General features: G+C 44.5%; 2 protein-coding genes across 4 annotated transcripts; one reads left to right on the plus strand and one right to left on the minus strand.

Moving 5' to 3' along the window:
• Positions 1-292: 292 nt before the first annotated feature.
• Positions 293-10,285, plus strand: LOC117396879 (stomatin). 2 transcript variants are annotated; one of them, XM_059005687.1, is made up of 8 exons: positions 293-617; positions 2,565-2,600; positions 3,851-3,951; positions 4,510-4,582; positions 5,530-5,612; positions 5,963-6,166; positions 6,795-6,929; positions 8,421-10,285. In XM_059005687.1, exons 1-8 carry the CDS (start codon positions 569-571, stop codon positions 8,607-8,609), a joined length of 870 nt encoding a protein of 289 aa, XP_058861670.1. In that variant the 5' UTR covers positions 293-568; the 3' UTR covers positions 8,610-10,285. The 2 variants fall into 2 exon arrangements, with proteins under 2 accessions (XP_058861670.1, XP_033851047.2); XM_033995156.3 differs by lacking the exon at positions 2,565-2,600.
• Positions 10,286-25,710, minus strand: LOC117396878 (gelsolin-like). Of its 2 annotated transcripts, none has more exons than XM_059005685.1 (17): positions 25,550-25,710; positions 19,200-19,397; positions 18,786-18,940; positions 18,390-18,551; positions 18,119-18,268; positions 17,877-17,966; positions 17,618-17,750; positions 17,409-17,497; positions 16,413-16,628; positions 15,352-15,485; positions 14,849-14,939; positions 13,537-13,707; positions 13,221-13,395; positions 12,516-12,637; positions 12,255-12,332; positions 11,706-11,766; positions 10,286-11,262 (listed from the first exon to the last, which is right to left on the minus strand). In XM_059005685.1, exons 2-17 carry the CDS (start codon positions 19,390-19,392, stop codon positions 11,093-11,095), a joined length of 2,190 nt encoding a protein of 729 aa, XP_058861668.1. In that variant the 5' UTR covers positions 19,393-19,397; positions 25,550-25,710; the 3' UTR covers positions 10,286-11,092. The 2 variants fall into 2 exon arrangements, with proteins under 2 accessions (XP_058861668.1, XP_058861669.1); XM_059005686.1 differs by lacking the exon at positions 25,550-25,710 and adding an exon at positions 25,364-25,539.
• Between the last annotated feature and the right edge of the window lie 31 nt (positions 25,711-25,741).

The following is a 25,741-nucleotide window of genomic DNA, read 5'->3' on the forward strand; positions in this document are numbered from 1 at the left end:
CTGAGTTATGCAAAGTTTCCTTGGACTAAACAATGCGGTGTGGAGCTGAACTAATCGAGTCGCGAAGCAGCCACACAGTGTGCAAGTCTATGCAAAATGGGTTTATGAACGTGCCTTATTGAATATATTGTGTTAATACGCTATATTCATAAATAATCTTCTCTTAAGAGAAGTCTCAATTCAAAAGTGCGTTTGCTTATAACCCTATGAATACCGGTTTAATCCATGTTGTGTGGCAAAACCAGGAGAACTGTGTCTGTCAAGAAAACTTTTTGATATCAATAAAACATGTCTGGGGGTTGAAATGTTACATGCGCTTGCCATTGAGAACACACACACAGTGCAGTCCCGTTAGCTGCAGAGTGTCCCTCTGCTAAAGTCGGAGTGTGAGGGGGGCGTGGTGTAGCCACGCTGTTTACATACCACCCAGGGAGAGGAGGGGAGAGGAGAGGAGAGGAGAGAGCTGTTCACTTCGTCACTCACCAGACCAGACCAGACCAGACCAACTCGGCGTAGTTTCTTTATTTTTGTTTGAGGGCATTTTTCTCGACAGTAGTTTTGTTGCACCATGGACGTGAGAGAAAGCCGGCAGCTACAAAAGCGAGAACATCAGATAGGTATTTTTGTATACTTGTATTATATAATATATATTGTTATTATTGAAAAGTGGTACGTGCTTGTAGACTGTCGTACTGTATTAAGGGTTATTTATGTGTTTATGTGTTGTTAATCTGTATACAGTGTGTAACAAAACCACGACGCGCAGAATTTAAAAAAAAGTCCCCTTCAACTTGTTTTTTTTGTGTGGTTTGAGTTGAAATGCATTCGGTTCAGCGACCGCTGTGGTATAGCAGTACGTGTGCCAATACTGACTAGTGAACGTTTTCAACAACAAAACATCGTAGTTGTTGAGTTATTTTTAATATGCAGTTATCTTTATGAATGCACATTTTATTACTCTGGACTGACGCAAAGATACTGGATTTTGTCAGCATGTTTTTTGTTTTTTTCTGAAGAGAAAATTAGGCCGAAGCCAGACTTATCTTTCTAACAGCTAAGCCAACTATGCGTTTTTTATATTTATTTATGAATTACACAACTACAGTCCGGAATCAAAAATCTAGCAACAGCATCCTTAAAATATACTACTGAGAAACAAAAATAAAACAGAACAATTCTTGTGAACACCTAAAACGCTCCTAGCACCAGTCGGTATAATTACGAGAAATAGTTCATTAAACTGTAGTCTCGGGATATTTACATTCATTGTATTTCTAATAAATTAAGATCTCAATAAGTTGTTTTAAACGAAGGGAGTTTTAAGGTCGTGACCTGCTCAAAATGTAACATGTTACCGAAAATGATAGTGTTGAAATCCACAATTAAAGTTCTCTATCTGAAACATTATTATTTATATAATACTAACGTTCCTGCTCACTGTAAATTAAAATAACAATAGATTTCCTTACGTTAATCCTGGATTCTGCATTAAAACACGTTGCTATCCTTTTTTTTAAGTTTACTTTTTTTGAAAAACACTACTGTCAAAGTTACCGAACTCTCTTATTTATTTATTTCAGTCGTGTGGCATGTTGCAGTGTTACTGTAAATGCGCCGCACCTGTTGCAACGTCTTCCCAAATTGAGTGGATTGCATGTGGGTAAATATTTCGTACATAACCTAAACCACGATCAAATGAAGTTTTGCAGTTAATCTGCGTCGTTTTTAGACCCGATACAGAGTTACGCGTTGTACGGTGTCTGTAACAGCACACCAACAGTGTTGTGAAGGCTGGGACGTCAACAACTTGCATTCTCTGTGTGCACCATGTGCAATGCGGGCCAGCGCAGTAGATAACCGCGCAGTAAGTGAAGTGAAAGATGACTATGTACAGAATAGAGTAAATGGTTAAACGTGCCTCACCCTCAGCATTTATTATATTCTGACCCCAAACAAAAAGCTTCTCCAGATAAATAAAAAAGCGAGAATTTACCCAAGTTGGGCGGTCAGACTGCAATGCAGACAGCTGTGGAATCCTGGCCTTGTTTGGTGTAAACATGTACTGTTGTTGTTTTGTTGGTTGGTTGTTTTTTGTTTTTTTTTTGCTACACTGATCTTTAGATAGATTCCCGTAAAAGGATCTCGGCTGATGAGTTCATTCTATATTATTATAGAATGAACTAATTGTGCTTCAAAAAGTCGAATGAAACCTGCTTAATAATGTTGCGTTAACATATTGAATTGCACACCGCTTTGTAGTTTTCCATATACTGTACTTAACGAAAAACTGACAAAAATTGAAAAAAGTGACGTTTTGAAATCTGACGTCACTACTGCTGTTATGGCTTCCGGTAGACTTTTGCAAGATCATTTTGTAGTTTCTTTGATCACATGATGTTAAATAAAATATCTAAATTACGTTATATATATTAATTAATTTTGTCTTAATCCTAAAATTCTAGGTGATGCAACACTTGTGACCACAGCTCTAGGCCATGCTTAGGTTTTACTATTGAAGAAGCATTACCTGTATTTCTTTCTAAACCTACACATTTTGTCTGTAGGTATCCTGAAGGTCAATGGTGATGAGTTTGAAACAGGTACAAAAACCTTGTGTGTGTGTGTGTGTGTGTGTGTGTAGCGTCCAGCCTGCTCAGATAACAGCAGTCAATATGAGATGAAACGTAGAGCAATACTACACAGCATCATAGCTTTCCATACTTGCAGTAGTTTCAGTGTATTTGACACCAGGCTTATAAATATAAAAAAATAACAATAACATCATGCAAATGTTTTATAAAAAAAAAAAAATCTGTTTTTAGTAAGGCTTGGGACGATTTTAAAGTGTAACCTGCTAGTTGCGGTCATTGTACCGCAGAAACCAAGTGTAAATCAAAAACATATCGTGAGAAAATCTGAGTCCTGCAAATTTAAGCAGTTTCCTGTTGCCCAGCGAGGCAGCTTCTCTCTCCTCTTGGGAGTCCTCGCCCTGGTGATTGAGATACAGTGGAGACGCCTGTACTTACTAGAATTAGAATCTGGTCAGTTGCCATGGAAGTGATGGTGATGTCATAATACAGTTTTTCAGTGTGGCTTATTGAAGAGGATGGAGGTGATGATGCAAGAAAGCGAATAAACCATTGGCATGTATTGTGGAACTAACATTGTTTTAAGTGTAAACTCATTTTAATATACTTGGGCAAACAGGCTGCTTGTTTTTAACACTCATTTGAGGTCCCCAGGCCCTCAGAGGTTACAGGGTAGCCAATTTGTCCGCTGGCCAGCCTACAGTAACACCTACGAGCGTGGGAAATATTTTCCATGCTCTTCTCGCTTTAAACAAGATAAACACCTTTTTAGAAATCTAGATTCCATTACAGGGAAATAAATGAGACTCCTTTTGCACAGTAGTTTCACCCATTCCAGGCTTTACCGCGAGCTTGGTTGGCCACAGCGTGTAGGTGACAAGCTCAGGTGTGTCTTCTTAAACTCCTAGTAAAACCAGGAATGGATCAAACTGCTATGCAGTGGGAGTCTCGTTGTCATCTCTGCATTGTCTTTTGTTGACGAATTAATGGAGAATTCACACCTGACAAGCATGACAAAATGACATATAAAGTTGGTAGCCCATGTAAACGTTTTCAGATGCGTGTCATTTTCTGTAGGCTGTGATGCTTGAAGAAGAACAGTAACAGCTGTAGATAAACAACTTGAGCCCCTCAAAGTCGGGACTTTCCGTAATCAGAAAACAAAAACAGATCATCAAAGCCTGGGTGAAACGCTTTGAACGTACGCCCACGTGTTGTTTTATTAATGCCACGGTAAATTTGTGCTTTCTGTTGGTTTCCAGCCTCGGACAATAGTATTGGTTTCTGTGGCTGGATCCTGGTGTTGTTCTCCTTGCTCTTGAGCCTGCTTACCTTCCCTCTCTCCATCTGGATGTGTATCAAGGTAAATCACCTCGACCAGGCTTGGAAAGTCCCTTACGGTTTTAAAAAGCACGTGTTTAATGGTGCCCCTGATTATCTCATCTGGGAAAAGCACGGGTGAGTCATACAGTCGGGGGAGCGCAGGGGACTGTCCTAGCTGTACGAAGTAGGCCCGTGCTGGGGATTCCACAAGGAGCACTGGCTGTAGCGCTGCGGCGAGTTAGGGAGGCGAAATCGCCAGGGACCTCTGAGGTTTCTCTGAGCGCAAAGCAGAACCCTGCAGGGCCGGCCTTTGTCCACTAGGGGCCGGTAGCGCGCCGACCATCCGCTGTCAAGCTCCGGGGTGCACAGAGGCAGTTGTCTTGGTCGTGGGATCGGAGGACGCCCACTGACCGCCGATCTCTGGAGCTGATGTGGGGGTTGCTGCTGTGAAGGAGCATGATGGGACGTTCTAAACTGGGGAGGTGAATCAGGGTTCTGATGAAGGGAAAGTGTCCCGCTCCATTGTAACACAGGACACAGTGCATGCTTGCATACTCTCAGCTGCTGCTCTCATTCGCTTTCCTTCTCTGCTGCACAGATCGTGAAGGAGTACGAACGGGCGATTATTTTCAGACTTGGGCGTATCTTGCCAGGCGGTGCCAAGGGGCCAGGTAGGTCGGGTTAACTCTCCTGCTTTTCTGCCACGCGTGGTTTTGTTTTAAAATACTTGGAAAGGGATACAAATATAAACCACATTATGAATAAATGCTGCCACAGGACTTAGCAAAGCAGGGGCTGCATCAACCCTCGGTGCTTTTCAGTGGATTAGGAAGAAAGCCGTTATCATTTGAATAGAACCCTAAATCAACTAGCGTGCTTGCATGTGTTTCTCATTGTTTAACATGACACGGCTGCCGGTTCACGGGTACACTTTATTTCAATAATCTAATGCTTGGGAAGCTGGGCATGCGTGGGAATCCACCTGGTTAAGGAATGATAATAACCAAAAATAATAAAAAAGATCTTATCTAGGGAGAAGGGCACTGTATTGGGACTCTGCTTTTGGCTGTGAAACAGTGGAATTGTCTGTTTCCTGACCAGCACTGCTAGCAGATTGTTTGTGAGGGTGTTTCTCTACAGAGGTCTTCTGTTCTGTGTTCACGCTCATGAGGGTACAGGCCTCCTGGCCTGCAGTGATGCTGGCTGGGGTTAGAAAGTCAGCTGGACACTCTGCAGAGCATTCACCCCAGAGCAATGAAACCTGAGCAACAAGACTACAAAGCTCATTTAATAGAATTATAATAATATACATTACAGTGTATATAAACCACCAGCATGCTACGTCTGTGTATTATAGAGGGATGCGACAATGAATTGATTATTGATCGCCATGGCTTTTATTTTGTGAGCCTCAGTTATTGATTGATTGATTGATTGATTGGTGCCCTATTTGGGTCCTCACTCCTCGCACACATATTTCTAGCATGTTCCACTGTACAGAAAAGTATTTTAATTGCTTTCTTTTAATAGACATTTTGATGGGGTATTTCATACTGCAATCGGGCGTGAATTCTACTTTTGAAAATCCCACGTTCTGTTCAATTTCTGTCTCTGGCAGGTCTGTTCTTAATCCTGCCCTGCACTGACAGTTTCATCAAAGTGGACATGCGCACCATCACCTTCGACATCCCCCCTCAGGAGGTAGGGAGAGCCAGCAGTTTGAGAATACATGGAGGAGTCTGTCTGCGTGTCACACACACTTACAGTGGATCGCGAGGATCGGCATCCGATTGCTCTGAGTCCCAGCACTGGTGTTACTAGCAGACTTGCTCGTGTTATCTCAGTAATTGTGCCGGAATATTTTTTTACATTGGAGGTGGAACAAACTGTGTTTGCATAAAGAAAAAAAAAACTTTACGGTAATACAGAGCTATTTGAGTGTGTAATTTGTTTAAATGTTCACGAATGGCAATGCTGATAAAATAAAGCATTATCCTGGTCCATGCTGGTTAAACTACACTGCCTCCTGTTTGCCGTGGCTCCCCGCGCAGGTTCTGACCAAGGATTCGGTGACTGTGTGCGTGGACGGCGTGGTTTACTACCGCGTGCAGAATGCCACCCTGGCCGTGGCCAACATCACCAACGCAGACGCTGCCACGCGCCTGCTGGCACAGACCACACTGCGCAACGTCCTGGGCACCAAGAACCTGGCAGAGATCCTGTCCGACCGCGAGGAGATCGCTCACAACATGCAGGTACTACAGGGCTGGATACGCGCCATTACATATATTTATATACAGGGGTATGTATCCAAAACCAAAAGTTAGGTATTTTTTCTAGATTGCGCTAGCACTCTGCTGTTTTGAGTGTTTTTTTTGGTTTTTTTTCTAGACCTCTTCAGCGTTTCGCAGTGCTGAAAGAGGTAAAGCTCACCTGTCTGGAGTGAGCACTCTGAATCTCTGTGTATGCACAAGGATTCATCACATTGAAACACTGCTACAGAATCCTAGGCAAAAGCCCAAATTATCTTAATAAATGACCCATTACCTCTAGTCGTGCTTATAATTGTACATCTCAGGCTGTGCTAAGTTTTTCGTTTCCTGAAGTCTGTACGGAATTTGGAAAACATTTTCTTACTCCATGGTCTTGGAATAAACTTCAGGAAGAACTGAAACGTGTCATGATCCCTTTCAAAAAGTTCAAACAAAAGAGACATGTAGGTGAGGCGTGTTTTTGCCGGGGCTCCTAAGTTGTTTCTGGTAATTTGTTGAACTTTTTTATTGGTTGTGCTCATTTGAATTTGGAGGTGGGGGAAGGAGACCTGATGTCTCCTGCGCTGTCTCCTTGCTGACTCACTGCTTCCTGTTTCTGTCCCTCCTGCAGTCCACGCTTGACAGTGCCACAGATGACTGGGGTATCAAGGTGGAGCGAGTGGAGATCAAAGACGTCAAGCTGCCCCTGCAGCTCCAGAGAGCCATGGCAGCTGAGGCAGAGGCGTCCCGAGAGGCCAGGGCGAAGGTAAAGAGTGCCAGCCCCTCTCCCCAGCCCGTCGCACACACACAAGAGAATGAGCTGAGATGAAAACACTCACTGCCATTACAGCATTTGAAACCCACGCTAGCCATGCACCCAGTCCTGGGTTTCAGTGTCCCTCCCTTATATGTAGAAGCATGAACAACTCCTGTTGCCTGCAGAAAAGTGTGATCCGTTCAGAGCAGATTTACCAGATCTCCTGACATGGTCATTTCAATAATATACCTGAAACCCAGGACTGGGTGCTGCTGGCTAGTTTATGCAGCACAAGGCTCTCTGTGAAAACAACCCCACTATTTATACTCTCCGTACTTTGGCATGTAATGGTCTGATTTGTAAATGCGCCTGCAACCACGGTGTCCTTCAAGCTTACCACTGGGGTGTACAGGCACACTGTTCCAGCACAGCTCCATATTAACAGTCCAACGTGTTTTTCAAGCACATGCTGTTGACAGTAATAAGTATAGTGAAACAAGAGGCTGGCCGGATTCTGAAGTGACGTCTGGTTTTGGTAAAGTCTTGTCTGTGTAGGCTCACTTTTCCAGGTGTGAAGCCAAGGACAGGATCTCTGCAGGGAGCTCCACATCTCCAATTCCTCCATGCTGGCTGTATGCTTTCCACTTTGAATGCTTTTAACTAATGCAACTTGCAGCATATAAATGAAATAATGGCATTATAATAATATATATATACTGTATATAAAATCTTTCACATAGTACCTTAAAAACTGGTTTACCCTAATTTAAAAATAAATAAATAAATAAAAACTTAGGGGGTGGAAATGAAGATCATTGGATCGAGCCCTTAGATCTTTAGTGTTTGTGTTTGGCAGGCTGTGTAGTGCTTTGCAGGGTGTTCCAGAGCACTCCACTCTCTCAGTAATGTTGCTGCAGAACAGAAATAGCCTGGGTGAAGGTCAGCACTTCCCATCAGCCTGGAGCCAGCCCCTTTTTATACTCTTCCTGTACTAGAAATAAACCGAGTTACTGTCTTTCAGTGGGACCAGGCTACACACACACACACACACACACACACACACACACACACACACACACACACACACACACACACACACACACACACACACACACACACACACACACACACACACACACACACACACACACACACACACACACACACACACACACACACACACACACCCCTCCTCCACTGGCTGCTTTTTATAAGCCAGCCTGTCCCTTTGAGAGAGAGACAGAGAGAAAACGAGAACTGTTATTCAGTGTTGCACGGCAACAAGGAGTGTTGATTTCAAAATCTGCATCCCCATCCTGATGCATAGATCTGTGTCTGTTTTCATGAAGGCATCAATCTCTGTGTCTGTCCTAATGAACACATCTACTCTGTGTGTGTGTGAGTGAGCGTGCTCCTACCCAGGTGAATGTGAGGGGCGGGGCCTCTCTGTCTGTCTGTCCTATCCGTGTCCTCCTGTCCTGACCCGCTGCCCCTCTCCAGGTGATCGCAGCGGAGGGGGAGATGAATGCATCGCGGGCCCTGAAGGAGGCGTCCATAGTGATCTCAGAGTCCCCCTGCGCCCTGCAGCTGCGCTACCTGCAGACCCTCAACACCATCGCTGCCGAGAAAAACTCCACCATCATCTTCCCCCTGCCCATCGACATGCTGCAAAACTTCATGCGCCAGTGAGCGGGTGGGAGGAGGGCTGGCGAACCACAGCACGCTTCTCCTTGGTTAATCTGCAAGCGGTTTTTGCAGGGATCCTCTCTCTCTCCTTTTTTATTTTTATTTGAAAGTCATTGCTCTCGACAGAAACCGAAGCACAAACTTCAGATCTTAATAAATGCCGCTTCGAGAAACATCGACGAAGTGAAAGGAGTTGATCTGTGATGGCCGTGTCTTACTACGTCACAGTGAGTCTGCAGTGGCAATGCAGCAGTGTAACTTGCAAAAACATTAGAGCGTAGATTTGCACTTTCTCAATGTCAATGCAAACACATGACACATGACACAGCCCCATTGTGCAAATGTATTGAAATCAAAAAAAGTCAAACCACAGCCCCGACACATTGCAGCTTTCATAAAATGTTCAAGTGCAGTCCAGCCGGACCCAATACAGCAGCAACACTGGGCAGAATCATCCCACAGATCATTCATTATAAGCGCTGTAAGATCAGAACAACGTGGATTCATTCCATTAAGCCAAATGAGAAAGAGAGAGCTCTGCCATTATTTTCCTATCTTGTATAAATCGCATCTTCATGCAGTCGTGTGCCTTCTTTCTAACTGGACTATTTTTGTACATGTTATTTTCTCAGATTTATAGTACAGTACTAAATATATAGCTCCATATCAAGTGCAGATGTGATCTATGTTTAAAAATGTGTCAAATGAATCAAGGTAAATGTTACACAGGTTGAAGGCTGGTTCAGTGAATTTTTAAATGGAGTTGGCTGCCTGTTCTCCATGGCATCCACTCTCAAACCCAGATTGTATCCCAGGTCCATAGAGACTTGAATCAAGTCCCTAGAATTTGTGCATGGATCCCCCTTGTAGTGCCCTGAACCCAGCCCCTTTCACCCGGAATGTTATTGCAGCTTGGATTCGGAATGCCAAGTATTTGGAATGTGAGAACTAGTTATTTTAAGCTGGAGTTCCAAATGTATTTATAAATATCCTGAAGGTCATTCTTCAAAAAATATCTGTGTAACTTTTTTTAACCCCATTTGAATATGCAATTGCCTTGCCTTCCTTTTTTTCCCCTTGCTATTTTAATAATGCATAATGTGTTGCGCAATAAAAACTACTCTTCCAGCCGAATGATAAAGAGACCATGTTTGAAGGAGACTAAACCATTTCTAGGAATCTGCCTGTCCCTTCTGTCCATGTCACCCTTACATTTGTACATGTAAATGCAGTTGGTGTAGCGCAGGGTGATTGACTTTAACAGGATCGCCCTAGTATAGGATTCACAGCCGTGTCCAGGATGTCGGGTCCTTCTTTATACAGGGAGTCGACCAAGACCAGCATGCTCTGCTCACGTGTGGTCTGATCTGTATTTAGACTCTGGGTCACATGTCAGAGTTGGAAGGACACTGATCTCTGATGGGGGAAAGTTTTAAAGAGAAGTTCACCAGTGTTCCCCTCGCTCTGATCGATACAATGCCAATTCTAGGTACAGCATTATAAAACTAGGGTTCACAGACCAGAATTAGGATTAGGGGTCTAAGAGTACCGCTAACCTGCTGTCTATGTAACACCACTACTGTACCTTTAAAAACGTGTTTGTTACCAGCAAAATGTTTTGGTTTTTTTTATACTGTTTTTCCTCTGCTGTATAAATAAAACACACACAAGATGTCTCATTCCAGCTTTACAAAGTTTATTTATTATTGGTTTATAAAGCTCATTGAAGTGCCGGTGCAAATAGCTTGCCGATAAACAAAAACAAAAAATATTGCACGACTGCATGGGTATTTGTAATAGAAAAAAAAACCAGCCACCCTGACCTGTTAGACACTGAAGTAAAAAGGGGAGGGGCAACATCCAGCTGTTTTCTCAGTCCCTCCCAAGAACTAATTTTCCAACTAAGGTGACCTCCGGAACTATATGGACTGCCATCTAGTGGGCTAGGGAAAAGTACTGCAGTCTACATTCTTAATTGAAAGGATCTAGAACAAAACACCTACCCTAGGACTCCTGTGACTCTACGTGGCAGTGTTAACACCACACATCCTCTGAACTGAATCCACCTCTTGGTTTATAGGTTTAGAATTAATGACCCACCCCCCACCTATTTGCAAGATCAGGCTTTGTAATAATGATGTTCTAACGCAGTGCAGATTCGTGCAATTTTAAATGGAAAAAAAAAAGCCGTACTTACTAGAATGGTACAAAGCTTGCAATAGCACTGGTAACTTGACTACTACTGACTGTGCTTAACTTTTCAGTAACCAACAGTCAAAAAAAAAAAAAACGGTGGAGAAACCGTGAACTAGAGTCAGTGAACCGGAGCAGAACAGGAGGTGGGTGGGATGGCAGTGTGTGTGTGTCTTGACAGGTCTGGGACTCCCTGGTAATGGGGGGGGGGGCTGCAGACAGAAGCTTGTTGGTAAGGCAGTGGGAGGTGGGAGGTGGGGGTTGGGGGGCGGCAGGTCCTAGCGTGTCCCGGCTCAGACCTCCAGGCTCGCCATGGCCCTCTCCAGGGGGTCGACCGTCCAGTAATCGTAGTCCCAGCCCAAGAACCAGCCAGTGAAGGTAGGCGGCTCGAAGCCCTGCTTGATCAGGACGATGGACGTGCGCGGGTCTCGGTTCGCAGGGTCACTCTTGATGTATTGTGCAGCTAGCAGGAGGGAAGAAACAAAACAAACACACACAGGGTTAGAACGACAACTGATGATGATGATGATGATGATGGAGGCAGTTAAAAATAAAATTAAGTAGAAAAATGCCAAGCACTCAAAACCACTAGCAAATTATGCTTCTGTTTTATTTACAAATTTAAAAAATCTGAAAATTCAAAACTAGAGCTGAAAAAAATAAAAATTCTGTTCAAAGCAAATTAATTCTTGCTACAGGCCTTCTTCAGAAGATCGTACGACTGCAGAGACCGCGTGCGACTGAAGTATGAAACAGCCATAAGAACGTTGCATTATGAATTCAAATCAGAAGTGGTGCGTTAGTTCATCCGTAAATTTGAGGATGGAGCAGCAAAAAAATCCCATTAAGCAATCTACATATACAGACGTATTAACTGTGAGCCCTGCCCTCGTTATCCAGGGTTACCTGAAGCCATGGCCTCGGTCTTCTCCTCCTCCTGGGCTTCGTTTCCAATCCAAACAAACACCTGAAAAGAAAAAGGAGTGTTAATAAAAGCTGTGATAAACCAGACTAAATCACACAGCTCTCAGTCCGTATAGATCTTTTTTTGGGAGTGGGTGGGGTACAGAATCTTGACTGAGTGGCTCACAAATCATTACCCAGTAGGTAAGCACCACTTGAAAGGTTTCAGTGTTTCCAAGCATGCTTCTGGAAAACATTAAACTGCAATGCAGGTGATGGGAGCGTGTCGCTAGCACCTTGGCTGGATCCAGACAAACAATTAACTTCACCCCGAGGTGCCAACTGTGACGGTAACCGTCTGAAAAGCGTATTGTGATTGGGTGCCTCTGTTGAGCGACAGATCTTGCTTTGTAATCAAAAGCAGTGGGGTTGCTTAACGGCAGGTGTGAACTTTGTGTGTGTTGAGATGTTCCAATAAGACTGGATGAAATGGCAGCAAAACCAATTCAAAAGATATGAATCAACAGCCAGAAGTTGGCATCTCTGCTTTACCTGCTCCCAGGTGTCGAGAATCATGACATCATCCTGTGCGAGATCCTCCTGGATCATCTCCCCAGGCACCTCCTCAATCTGGAAAGGACAGAAGAGTTACAACACAAACTGATCATTCGATTCTATTACAGCTGCATAGCCAGATCCACACGTGAACCAGCTTTCATGCACGCGGTGTACCCTTACTGCACCCGGGGGGTTTCAGTGAAACAATCAAATTACTGAAGCCCAAGGCAAGTGTGGAGTCGGGACGTCACTCACAATGAAGCGGCCGGTCTTGTTGGAGCAGGCGAACAGTCTGGGTGGGTGCGAGTCCATCTTGTCCTTCAGCCTGGTGGAGGTGCGGTACAGTTGCTTCCCTCCCAGAGCGGACCAGAAATCATCTGGACAAGACAGGGAACACGCGTCATATCACGCTACAGCATTCTGCAACTGTAACAGAGCGCCGGGCTGGGCTCGAACCCGCGACCCCGCGCACCACAAGCGAGCGTCTTAACCGCAATGCAAAACGAGCTGGGCTGGTCTGCGGTCGTGGTGTTAGAGCTTAAAACCACCTCTCACCAACAGAACGCAATCCACAACGACAGCACATCACACAACACTGCTGAGGAGACAGCAAACCCACGCACACCACTAACATGAGGAATCCTCTACACAGCCAGGGCTGCAGCTGCTATATCCTGCACTGGTAGTTAACTGGATGATTCCATGAGTGGCCAATATGCCCTTCGAAGACAATAATCATTGGAAGATTAGCTACAGCTCTGTTTTGCAACACTTGGAGCTTCGCTAGGCAACCTGGCTCTAATTAGTTCTGTTGGAAAAAAGTCATCATTGAAAAACACAGAACAGGACAAATAAATAATCTTTTACAAGATAAATACCCAACTACACAAAACTGAAAGGTCACAAATCCAGACTGTTCTGTCTGAACGATCTGCTCCAGCTGCCCAATGCCTCCCCTACCTGTCTCTCCCCCCTCCTGCAGCTCGGAGGCAGACGCCCCCAGGATCTGGAGCAGCTTCTTGGCCCCGCTCTTCTCCGTGTCACAGGCGCCCTGTCCCACCCAGATGAAGGAGGCGCTGGGGGTGACCAGCACGAAGGCATCGTTGGAGTTCAGGCTGGAGGCACAGGCATCAACCTAAACAAGACAAAGGACCACGAAGCGATAAACGTTTCAACACGAGAGAGACTTCCAGGTCAACCGTTTGTCATGCTTTTAGTATTTCTAAATTTAGCACTGTTGAGTGTTTTACAGTTACTACAAACCACATGCACTCACCTCCACGGCGCGGGTGAACCCTGCAGAGTTGGCCCTGACCTGGAAGAGGCGGGTCTCTGCGGGGGTGGACTGCCCCCCGTCGCGGGAGGTGCCCCCCTTGTACACCACCATGGGCTGCCCTCCGAAGATGCTCATCAGGTGGGCTGGCTCCTTGCCCTGGATTACCCGCACCTGGGACCAAGGAGAGCAGGATTAGCAAGGACACTGCAGTCTCTTAATCTGATAAGCATGCATTTAATTCCAACACGCCTGTAAGACACACACACATATGCAACATCTGACAATATAATAAACCAGGCATTAGACATCACTGCGGGTGGCAGTGTAATATAATCAGCTTGCACAGGCTTCCAAACAGCTCTCTGATGCCCGACAGTCTTTTTAAAACGGGCAGGTTAGTTTGTGATCCTTCCATACAGCCACACAACCTCTACTCATGTTAGGGTCCTGTTTCCTTGCAGACACTAGGTGGCAGCAGAGGTTCCGGCTGAGAGACAGCGTGTGATTCTTGAACTGCACAGGAAGTCAGCATTCTTACTTATAGTTGCAATGAAGCAGCTCTGTTGAAATCATGCAGGACAGACGGTTAAGTGCAGGGAACGTGTAAAAGAAAAAAAAAAAAAAAGGCTATTGCATGACAAATCAAATAAATAATAAAATCCGATAGAATTTTATTGTTACCAAAACTAGAATTTATTTATTTATTTTTTTTTTTGTGCCACCGCTGCAGTGTGGCGTGGAATACCTGAGTGGTAATACGCGACCCCCGGATCTGAAAGGATAGAAAAAGCATGAAGTGAACAGGGAGAGGAAAGCAAAGCCTGGGGAAAACGAGACAGCAAGGAGCAGACAGGAGCGCTCCTGGAGAGCAGAGGAGCTCAGCTTTCTGGTTTAGCACTGTCTGGCACACCTGCTGGGTGAAGAACCAGTACACCCATTCATACTTCTACTCTGCATAGAGTCTAAAGAGACACGCTTATGTAAAGACCTGCAAAGTGACCACATTGGTTCCGATTGTCTAATCCCCCTTTATGGTTTAATTAAGAGACATTTTTTAATTCACTAAACTAAGAGATCTGTTCATTTCACAAGGGGATTAGGTCCCTTCACAACTAATAGGATCTCTTCCAAGAAAAATGCATTCAAGATTTCAAAAGATTTATAATTAATGGTCCAAGACCCAAAAGTCACTGCAACAGAAAACTAGAGACAGTTTCAGAGTGTAGAGATGCTGTGTTTTTAGATGGCACGCACGCTGTTTGCAGTCAGCACTGTAAAGTGTGTGTCGAAGCCTGGCTTGCTGTGTGATTACCTGCACCGGACCCCCTCCCAGCTCCTCGTCCAGCTGGGCGCTGAGGATGGCTGAAGCTCCAATCTCATCCTGGGAGGAGTCTGATCCTTGCCTGCAGAAGGGTTAAATATATAGATCAGATGTCACAGACACAGACACAATCACAAACGTCTGAATCTCTCTCTCCTCCAGGACCCGCACAAAGATAAGACCAGGAGCACCTCTGTGTTTGAACCCCCAGAGATTTAGTTTGTCCAACATAGTTTCACAAAGCTATTTCATTCATCACATGACATATAATGTCAAAGTTTAATACAGTTGTTTCAAGGAAAAATATAAATAAGGGAAAGACTTGAGTAATGTAAATTATTATTTTTAAGCTTAGAAAAAAAAAAAGTGATATTAAAAAGAAGCCAAGAACTAAGTGAATTGTATTTTACGACTGCGGACTTGCAGAAAGACTTCAAGATGAAAACGTGTGTTTTTCAGTTCGTCTCTGAAAGTCTCGCTGCTGCTCCACTCACCATGTGTAGATGAGGTGCCCCTGTCTGCCTGCGTGACTGTAGCTGTACTGGGTGATGTAGCTGTCTCCTCCGTAGAACTGCCCGTATGTGGAGGGGTCCACAGGCACCTTATCCGAGTTCTCAATCCTCCAGATCTGCCCACAGAGGCACAGAGTTACCAATCGCTTCACCTCACAAATCACTCACCCCAGGGAATAAAGCATTCATTCACGCACATCTTATCTTCACACGGATACTGGTTTGGAAACGCGTGCCGTTCCAGACGTGCGCCAGGGAAGCACGTCAACATGAAACAGTGCAGGCTGTCCAGGGAAGCCTTTCCGATGCTAAATGATTCCAGTTCATCATGAATGCTAACCCTCACCGTATATATTTTCTTTCTAATGGTTCATTGTCTATTTAATAAATCTTTCCACTAGAGCAAGAAGATGGATCTTTACACCCCACAATCATGTGAGGCTTGCTAATGTTTTGTGGGAATGCAAATCTATCATTTGCCTATATAATAACCTCCAGCTGCTATTCTCTCTCCACTTGTGAATGGTCTTCAGCTTCCTGCTCTGATCTTGCCCATTGCATTCCTGCTTGTATTCTCTCATCTACAGTATATATTACATTGTGCCTTTCTCCATCTCCCAGATTCTGAATTATCAATCTGTATATGAAACAAATGAGATAGCGTACAATACAGAAGAATAAAAAGGACAATAAATGGATAAAATACGCAATACCACGATGCCTGAAGGTTTAAAACAGAAAGGAATAGTAGATTGTTACATCATTAACTATGCAGTAAATTTACTATTTTAAACATATGAATGTGTTTGTGATGTAGTTACCATGGCATCAAAAGCCCAGAAGTCCTCCACTGTTTGCTTTCCCTTGACAAAGGAGAGTTAAACATGCTGAAATATTAGCTCCGAGACCCTTGATCATTCAGATATTACACTGCAAAAAACTTAAAAAAGGGGTTGATTTGATGACCCTATACACTGTTGGGGTGAATCCCTATAGTTGATATTTGGATCATTCTGCTAAAAGGATCCAGAGAGCCGGCTCACCTGTTTCTCCCCCTGCCCGCCGTCCACCATCCCGTGCTGCGCTGCCATGGCAGGAGAGTCATGCAGCGAGGAGGCGTCGAAGGGCACCTTCTCGATCTTGGCGATGTGGTTGGACACGTAAGCCACGCCCATGCCCTCCGTCTGGTCCCGGTCGCGCCAGTTCTTGAAGAACTGCTTGAAGAGCGGAGTCTCGCCCATCTCCGGCAGGATCTGGATCTGGAAATCATTCAGGAGTGCACGAATCCAACGCGTCACATCACTTATAAAAATGAGGAGAGCTCATCGATTGACAACCTGCTTGGATTCGTGAATAAAGAGGTTCACAGTGGATATCAAATACCGTGGTGCACCAATGAACGATGACAGCTATCTTAACTACGCATACTTCTGGTTTAGAAACTCGGACGTTTTCATAACTCCTGTTGCCTCAAGAAGGGCTTCTCTCTAAGCTCAGGTGGTACACCAGAGTGCAACCATTAACCTGTCCCCCATGCAACACTCAAGAGGTAAAAAGGTTCCCAGAACGTGGAGGCAGAGACAGTAGACCAATTACAAAATCGAATGAAGAATACATTAGTTAAGAGAAGCAATATTCCATACCCGTTCTTTAAACAAATTCATTTCTACCGTTCTGCACTGGGACTCCGCTTTGACTGCTGACCCAATGTCCGAGCCAAGCATTCGGAGGACACCGCCTGCTGGCTAGCTCAGCTCTCATGGGAGGACCGTCGTCCGCTCAGATATTTCCTCATCTAAACCAGCAGCCCGGACTGGGCTAGCTCACACATGCAATGCTGTGCTTTTCAATTCCCCACCACTTCCAACCCTCACTGAGCAGATTCCTCGATTTGCATTGCTTCTCTACATTCTGAGCCAGCGTGTTCCTTTCATCGACGGGGTCAAGAACCACAATAAACTTAAATCATAGCTTGCAGCTCTCCCAGTTCCCCGTCTCCATTGCTGGTGCAATCTCCTGCCGATGCCTTGCAGACTAACCTGGGTGTGTTTGGGGTATCCCATCTTCTTAATAAACTCCTCTGCTGCTTTCATGGCTGCCTTTCTCTCCTCGGTGTTGGCGTCCTTGCCTTTGAGAAACGCACAAAGGCCCACAGTCAGCTACGGAGCACAGCGCACACATCCCAGAACAAACGATACGACAGACCTGAATTGCAGGAGAATTCCGAGGCCCGAGGCCACTGGCTCACCTTTCCAGACGAAGATCTTGTGGTCAGAGCCGTGGTCCAGGATGAAGCAGTCTCCCGACTCCAGGGAGCTCTGAGAGAAGGGGTTCTCTGCAGCCACCAGAGCGATGGCCATGTCCCCACTTGCGTCCGACACCTGCAGAAGGAAAGGGGACAGTTGAACCAGCAGAAAAGGACTGACACACAGTTTATATACAGCAGGTGAGACATCAGCAGATCCAGGTTTCCTTAAAGCCTGCTGTGATGTTCCAGCAGGTCTCACCTTGTACAGCTTGGCCAGCTTCCTGTTGGATGCATCAGCCTTGACATCATCAGAGCTTCCTTCAGGCAGATCAGGCTTTGCTCCCAGAACCTGAATTTAACAAAACCAAAAAAACATTACAATGTTTAATACAAAAGAGATAAAAAAAAATCAGCTTGATCTTACTGGAAAGGAAGGATCATCAAAACCAGCTGTGCCAGATGAAGGCTTCCCATGAAGCCCCTTCCCGTGGGAGCAGTTACCTCCAGCATCTTCTCCCGCTCCCTGCCCTCGTCGCACACGTAGACCTTGGCCCGGCCGCTGCGTTCATTGTCGCGGATGTCCTTGGCGACCTGGGTGGCCTTTAGCTTCTCGAAGCGGTTGGCCTGGGAGCCACACCACTGGAAGATCTCCTGCGAGGGAGAGAGAGAGGGGGCGCACGCAGACACAGCTCGTTAGCAAACACCTTCGCCAGCAACCAGACCCTGCTTGCAACAGTCAGATAACGAGAGAGAGCACGGAGAGCTTCCTCACATCTCCCAGGTCCAGAATGAAGCAGTCTCCTTGGTTGAAGCTGTCCCAGCTGACCGGAACCTCCGTTGCCCTGACGACACGCCGGCCCTTGACCTGGAGCACGCGCTGGACGATGACCTCGTTGGTTACCACGTGCCTGAAACCGGAAGCCACGCCCCCTTCCTGCAAAGACACACCCCTTTTACTCAACAAAACTGACAGTGCAGGAAACAAATGGGATTATTTGTCACTTTTCAAAAGCTCCAATAAATGATAGCAGTGTCAGAATTAAAAGGGCATAATGTTATAAGACTTCCATGCATGTGACCTCATATGGGAACGGACACAAAAAATCTTCTAGTCTTTATATGGGGACGCATGGAAGAGGCAAATGCAGGACAGCACACTCTCTCTCACCTTGTACTTGAGGCCCGCTTTGAAGTACCCTAGGAAGGTGTGGGACTCATGCCCTTGCACCTCCCTGTACTGGATGGGTTTGCCCTGGAGGTAATCATCCAGCTGGACTGTGAAAATGGCAGCCGCCCCACTCTCGTCCTGGGAGCAGAAATCACCTGGGGAGAGGACAGGGGGTCAGCATCACACTGTGACAGACAGGCAGAATGGACACCCACATCCCCTTCGCTCAGGACTCAATTGTTATTTGTACAATTACACATGCAGTGAAAGAGGAGGATATTCTCAGTTTAGTTCCTGCTGTCTGTGCTAAATGAAACAATGGCAAACGTTTTATGTTGCCTTCAACGAATCGTTGCCATTGAATTGAGTTTCTTTGTTGTAAAACGTTGACAGACAGAGACAGCGCAGTCCTACCGAGCCAGAAGTGCAGGTCGTACTGCAGCTGTCCGGATCTCTGCTTGACGGTGTTCATGATCACGTAGGCATCTCCGGTGAAGAAATCCCCGTAGAGCTTCTGCGGCACCGGGACCAGGTCCATCTTCTCGATCCTCCACACCTGGAGCCCCGCCTGCTGCCCCGCCTTCTCGAACTCGGGGTGGTACACCATCCTGACTGCGGGAGAGAGAGAGAGGGGCCGGGATCACAACGAGAAGGAAGGATCGGACAGGGTCAAGAAAACACTCTGCCCAGCTGGACAGCCGAGAGGGACGATAGGACAAGCGAAAGAGAAATAGGGGATACGGGGAATCAGGGGGTGCACCACCTTCGAGGGTCCTGTACTATTAACAAGGGCACGGGATAGGAATATTTATTGCAGCAAGCTATAGAAACAGAGTTCGATTCTCAATGCCTTTATTGCGAAATTGTCATTTGCATGATTTTAATCTTTAGATATATTCAGGATTGCTGATTTCATTACCGCAGCCTGTACTCCGTGTGCGTGCGTGCATGTGATTTCAATTCCACAGGGTCGGCTCTCCGATTGGACGAGGAGCAGCTGTGTGATTTACGTTGATCAAGGCTGTCTTGGAAGGAGGCAGGGCTGAAAGCAGAGACTGTAATCAGGGGGACTGACTCAGCAGTGCAGCGCACTAACGGAACGACCCAGCCCCCAGCCTGGGACGTGTCACTGCAGCCCAGGCCTGCTGATCTCATTAATGTGCCTTCGTTCCTATCGGATGACTCAAAGCTTGAAAAGGGGCCGAGATTTATTTTCCTGTAAAAACAGACCAGAGGCCTACCAAAGATTGCCCAGAGCTACTGCAGGAAGCTTGGTTTAAAATTACTGGCTGCAAGTAAAAGAGTGTGAGTCAGCGTAGCATAAATACAGTTGAATGAAATGACATGACTGCCTGCCTAGACACACACAATTCAGGCACGAAGCTAAAAATGTTTTTTTTTGTTGGCTGCAGGCGTTCACTTAGATGCAGTTTCGTGTTCTTATAAACAGTGAACAATAACAGCATGCTACAGGGATCAGTTTTAATGAGATTTGTAATACAACTACAGACTGTTGCTCCACATGCTAAACCCCTTTTCAGAGACCCCCACACTAACATGTTTCAGGTCAGTTTAATAAGATTAAAGCTTATTTAATTGCGTTTACTGAATTGCTGCCACACTACGTCATGAATACTAAAGTTGTTTACTAGTTTTGTAACATTTTATACTGAAAGATAAAAAGAAACAAACTTCGTAAATCTGTCCCAATTGCCTGCCGTCTTTTCTTCAACAAAACCCAATCTGGTTTCCTCATCTCAAATCACATCAGCGCCTGTTTACAGTCATCCAGTGGTGATTTAATAAGGAAGACAGCCGAGAGATCGAGATTATATATATGTATGAGTGATTTTCTGTTTCAGTCATCACATCCCAGTGACGCTGAGCACCCCTGTGGCCTCATTAAAGCTCTCAAACATGTCTCATCTCAAAGTACACATCAGAGTGTAACCATTAACCTGTCCCCCCTGCAACACTCCGGCCCTAGTTGATGCAAGAAACACGTCAGTAAGAAAATACAGCAGGAACAGTGGAACTTCTCACATCCACTGGGGGCAGAGCGTTGCAGGGGGGACAGGTTAATGGTTACACTCTGGTGTACCAGCTGTACTTTGAGGGGTGCTCTAAACTTACCAGGATGTGATGTGACGACAAGCAGGAAAAGATAAATCTAAACAAGAAGAATGGCACAGTTAAGACAACTCTGGAAGTTCAAACCCAATACCGAGCACTTTATGAAATGTTTGGAGGGACTGTCCCTCTCGGACACCTAACCACTGGGGGTGGTCACAATAAAACACTCCTGGGCTTAAGAGAAAGGCTGTATTGTCTGTGCAGCTCGAGTCAGCTGACTGCATTTCAGCTGAAGAGCGGTGACTGGCTCAGCGAACATGGGACTGCAGAATCTTCCAAAACAATAAATCACTCGCTCCAGTATCCAAAACACAACCAGGCTTCCCTTTCTGGTTTTATATAACATATGTGAAGATTCTCTATTTTAATCTTCAGTGGCAAACATAAAAAAAGGAAGTCAATATAAATTGCATGCCGTTTCTTGGCAACCACAGATACATGTTGCCATGCCACTTGTCTCGGTGCAAGCTCTGTCTGTGCCAACTTTCCAAGAACCCTTTCCATAGCAATGCTAGTCCTGGATTATACACCCAGTCTCTGCTGGGATGGCATCCGATACAGACACCTCTTAGTGCTACTTAGAATACTGTAATCTGCCAAGTGTTTAACCTGTAGTACTTTGTATTTAATCATATCCTGATGTAACTATCACTATTATCTGCTGTATTATTGAATTGTGGTTTGTCACACTTGAACAAAAATTATTGTATTTCTTGCTCTTATTGTATGACTTATATTGTAACACTTGAATGTATCTGTATTTGCTTGTGATTGTAAGTCGCCCTGGATAAGGGCGTCTGCTAAGAAATAAATAATAATAATAATAATAATAATAATAATAATAATAATAATAATAATAATAATAAATACTTTGAGGGACAACATTCTCTGCTAAAAAAAATATGTAAAATAACTGGGTTCTCCAAAGACAACGTAGGCCCTGACAAAAAGTTTTGGTACATTCTGAATGGCAAATGCTTACATTTACCAGATTTTATTAATAAAAATGTCATTGATAAAATGCTATTTATTAAAAGGTATCTAAAACCAAAGGTACAGATAAGATTGTGCTAGACCAAAAAAAAAATCCACACACACTAAATTAAAAAAAAAAGTTAACCCCGTCCTTCTGGCAAACACTTCCAAGTTATTTTCCCCACCTAGTAATATCATACTCTTCTCAAACTATCCCACATGAACATGAATGCAGGCCATGCATAGCACAGCCTGGCCCCTGCACTGGCCTGGGCTTGGTAATGCCATGTGCGTGCGAGTGTGTGTGGAGAAACGCAGAAGGAACTCAACCATTTGATCTCTCCGCAGCGAGATTTAAATCTGAGCACGCACAGCTGCCCTGGAGTCCAGCCTCAAACCCAATCCGCAGAGACTTTCAGTGCAGCTTCCCCATTTCAGGGAGAAGCTTTGAGAGTCCCAGCACTCTCCTGTCCACTCCTGTCTCTAATCGCACGGTACCACTTAGGGGAAGCTACGGAAATGCACTTCTACAGCTTACTGAGATATGACACCGTGACTCAAGGTTAGTGTTATAAACCTTGCTGTCTAGCCATTGATATGCCATTGTTCTGTAACAAGGTTTAAAGTCTCCTGGACGATGGCTATATCCTGTTCAAACTAACCCTTTCATTCGACACATTCTTTATTGACATTTTGTTCACTGCTGTATATGGGAGGGGGCAATGGAATCCTCATATGAGGCTATCATGCATTTGCATCAAAGTCAAAGTGTTATTTACACAACGCACCAAAGAATCACGCCCGTTTCAGCCAGCGTCGTACCCTGAGCTGACATTCTACCGAGGTCAAACTGAGGCTTCAAGCTATAGCTGGCAGTATTTATACCACTGCTTGGTATTGACTAATTCAACCTCCAAATCTATGTTACACAGCAAACCAACAGACAAAATGAAGGCGTCAGAATTTTTACATGAGCATCAGCACTGACAATGCAAAACAACAGTATTATTGCTACACCAACATGATTGCAACAGGTCTACAGGTATTTGCAAGAAACATATATAATTTAGTTTGAACCAGCAGAGAGAAGCAGTCCTCCTACGCTCCACCGCAACCAGGATTTAACAGGCTGACAATCACAGCAAAGAACATGCAAAGCGGAAGAGATTAAGAGAAGGCATGTCAGCGCTACATCAGCTGCTGGCCCTGAAGCGAGGCTGGAGAAGCCAGGCTCCAGGACTGCTCCAAACCACATACTGCTAGTCAGCCTTGCAGCAAATCACTGTACCCCACCTGACTGTGGTCCAGCCAGTCCCACCTCAGCAACGAAGCAGAGTCATCCACGCAAGACAGTGACCAATACACTGTCCACTCATGCAACACACCCCCGTCTGGCTGCTGGACTGGAGTTTCTTGTAGTTTGTCCTGAGATTTCTGATCGAGCGTGGTGTATGATGTGTTTGTTGTTTTCTCAGGTTTAGATACAAGAGGACTTTTTTCACTCCTCCCTTTTTTGTCATTCAGTATACAGACGTATTGCAGACTCAGTAACTCCTGGTTGTTTTAGTGCAGTGAAGTGTTTTACTGCACAGGTGGATACGCTGCATTGGGAGTCACTGTATGCCTTTTAAATAAGCAGCTCATAAAAGTGGGTGAATATCCTGTTTTCAGTTTCTTTTTTAATGCAGTTATTTTTGTGCTGCTAGACCCTATAAAATATAATATTCATATATTGCCACTAATCGCAATCTGATCTATCTGCAGGAAGTGCATCAGGGAATCACTCTGCTGTACTCAGAGAGAGATTTGTTTATTCCGGTTTGGGTCGGTGTAAGTTTCCATGGCAACTCCATGATAGATTGCAGGAAACAGTTACAATGATGATTCACAATTGTTCCGTGGTTATTCATATTTGCACGGCACTCCTTGTATTTTGGGATGTTTTCAGTCCAACTTTACCATAGTTACCAGTTCTCAAAACGTTGCCCTGCTCTCGTCTGTCCCGTGTAGCGATGGCTAGGTCCCAGAAGAGCACAGCACCTAAAATTGTCACGACTGCAAAACACTTGCCTTTTTTTTTTTGATCTACTCGAGTTTCCTAAAGCAGGGTGGTGAGGTTTACCTTAAACAATCACATGACAAACAGCTCCTGTCTTTGAAAGGGGAACTAGACAAAACCCACCCATGCCCCAATAAATCATACAACATACATTATCTCCACAGGGCGCACTAAACAAAGGGAGTATTTGAATTTAGTTCTGCAATTCCTTGTGAAAGACTCCCATACAATGATGTGCACAAACAATACCTCAGGCATACAGTATAGAATCACAACCAGCTAACTTTGTAGAGAAGCCTGGGAGACGAGAAACATGAATGCAATGCTCAAGTGACACGCCTTTTATAAAAGCAGCTCCACCACACTGCATTGTGCAATTATCAAAAACATTATCAGCACATATTACACATCCGTATATTAATAGTGGTGCAACATTAATTATGTATGCACAGGAACGTGTCTATGGAAACCATTACACAACATGGAGTAGAGTCATGTTTACTTATGGTTTAGGACGGATGATTTTTTGTATTAAATGAAATATTTCACTAAAATATGTGCATATATATGACTTTTAAAAGGAGGTTTATTTAAAAAAAAAAACTTAATTTTACAAAACTAACAGTTCTATATTTAAAGTTCTCTTCAGTGCTCTCACAGTGAATTGCATTTCGTTTTCTAATTAACATGATATTTTTTTCTCCTTTACAAAAATATTAAGTTAAAAGGATGGAGGCAATGCTTTTAAAATACTATTCAAGGTTTAAAATGCATATATTGTTTAATAAGATGACAACCCACGTCAAAGGGCCGTCTATAAATATATATATATAATGCATGTACCTCACAATGCAGACTAGCATATTTTCCTTCAGTCAATACTCAGCTGTAAACTGAAGCACAAATGGGAAAGTGCCTTATAAGGAGCGAACATTACTTTCCTGGCTTGACTGTGTCTCGCATATTTCCCATCTTTCTTTATCGGGCGTTAAAAGACTTCGGATCAGGAACTTGGTACTCGGTCTACACTGTATAAAAAGTTATGCATTTTAAAAAAAGTGCACAGTCAAAGCTGCAGAACACACTAGACGTGCCAGTAAAGGCTCTACACAACAACACACAAACTGCGTGTTAACCTGCATACACCCCGCAGAACACGAAGCAGCTGACTGCATCAACCGCTCGACGCAAATGTATCTATACATCGAGAGAGGTTTAGAAACGAGTAGCCGCGGATACAAAGTTTAATAATAATAATAATAAAATAATAATAATAATAATAATAATAATAATAATAATAATAATAATAATAATAATTGCGTTTATATAAAATACATGTCAGCACTCGAACCCAACATCAATAAACTGTTGATTTAAGCGTTAAAACAGAAGGGAAAACAAACCCGTTTACCTTAAAAAAAGTGCAACTCTTTAACGAAGCAAAGTTTAACACCGCAGTTCCAGTGTGACGGTCACACCCAGTCCCCACACCTAGCAAACAGCGACTGCGAACGAGTGCACGACACTACTGACACGAAGAGCCTGAGAAAGACATCTTAACAAACACACAAAGCGGGCGCTTTAACCTCGTTATTACCGTCAGCTGCGTAGATACGTCCTGCGTTGTGTGTGTGTGTGTGACCTCCTTTGTGCAGGCGATTTATGCTTTTTTTTTTTTAAATCTGACGGGTTACACCCTTTTTTGAGGCAGCAGCTACAGACCACTCAACCAGTCAGGCTTCCCGTACAGGGCACGGAGGAAAATACAGGCTGGCGCCTCCCCCGGCCA

The sequence above is a fragment of the Acipenser ruthenus genome, chromosome 31 (assembly GCF_902713425.1).
Source record: "Acipenser ruthenus chromosome 31, fAciRut3.2 maternal haplotype, whole genome shotgun sequence".
Lineage (NCBI taxonomy): Eukaryota > Metazoa > Chordata > Actinopteri > Acipenseriformes > Acipenseridae > Acipenser > Acipenser ruthenus.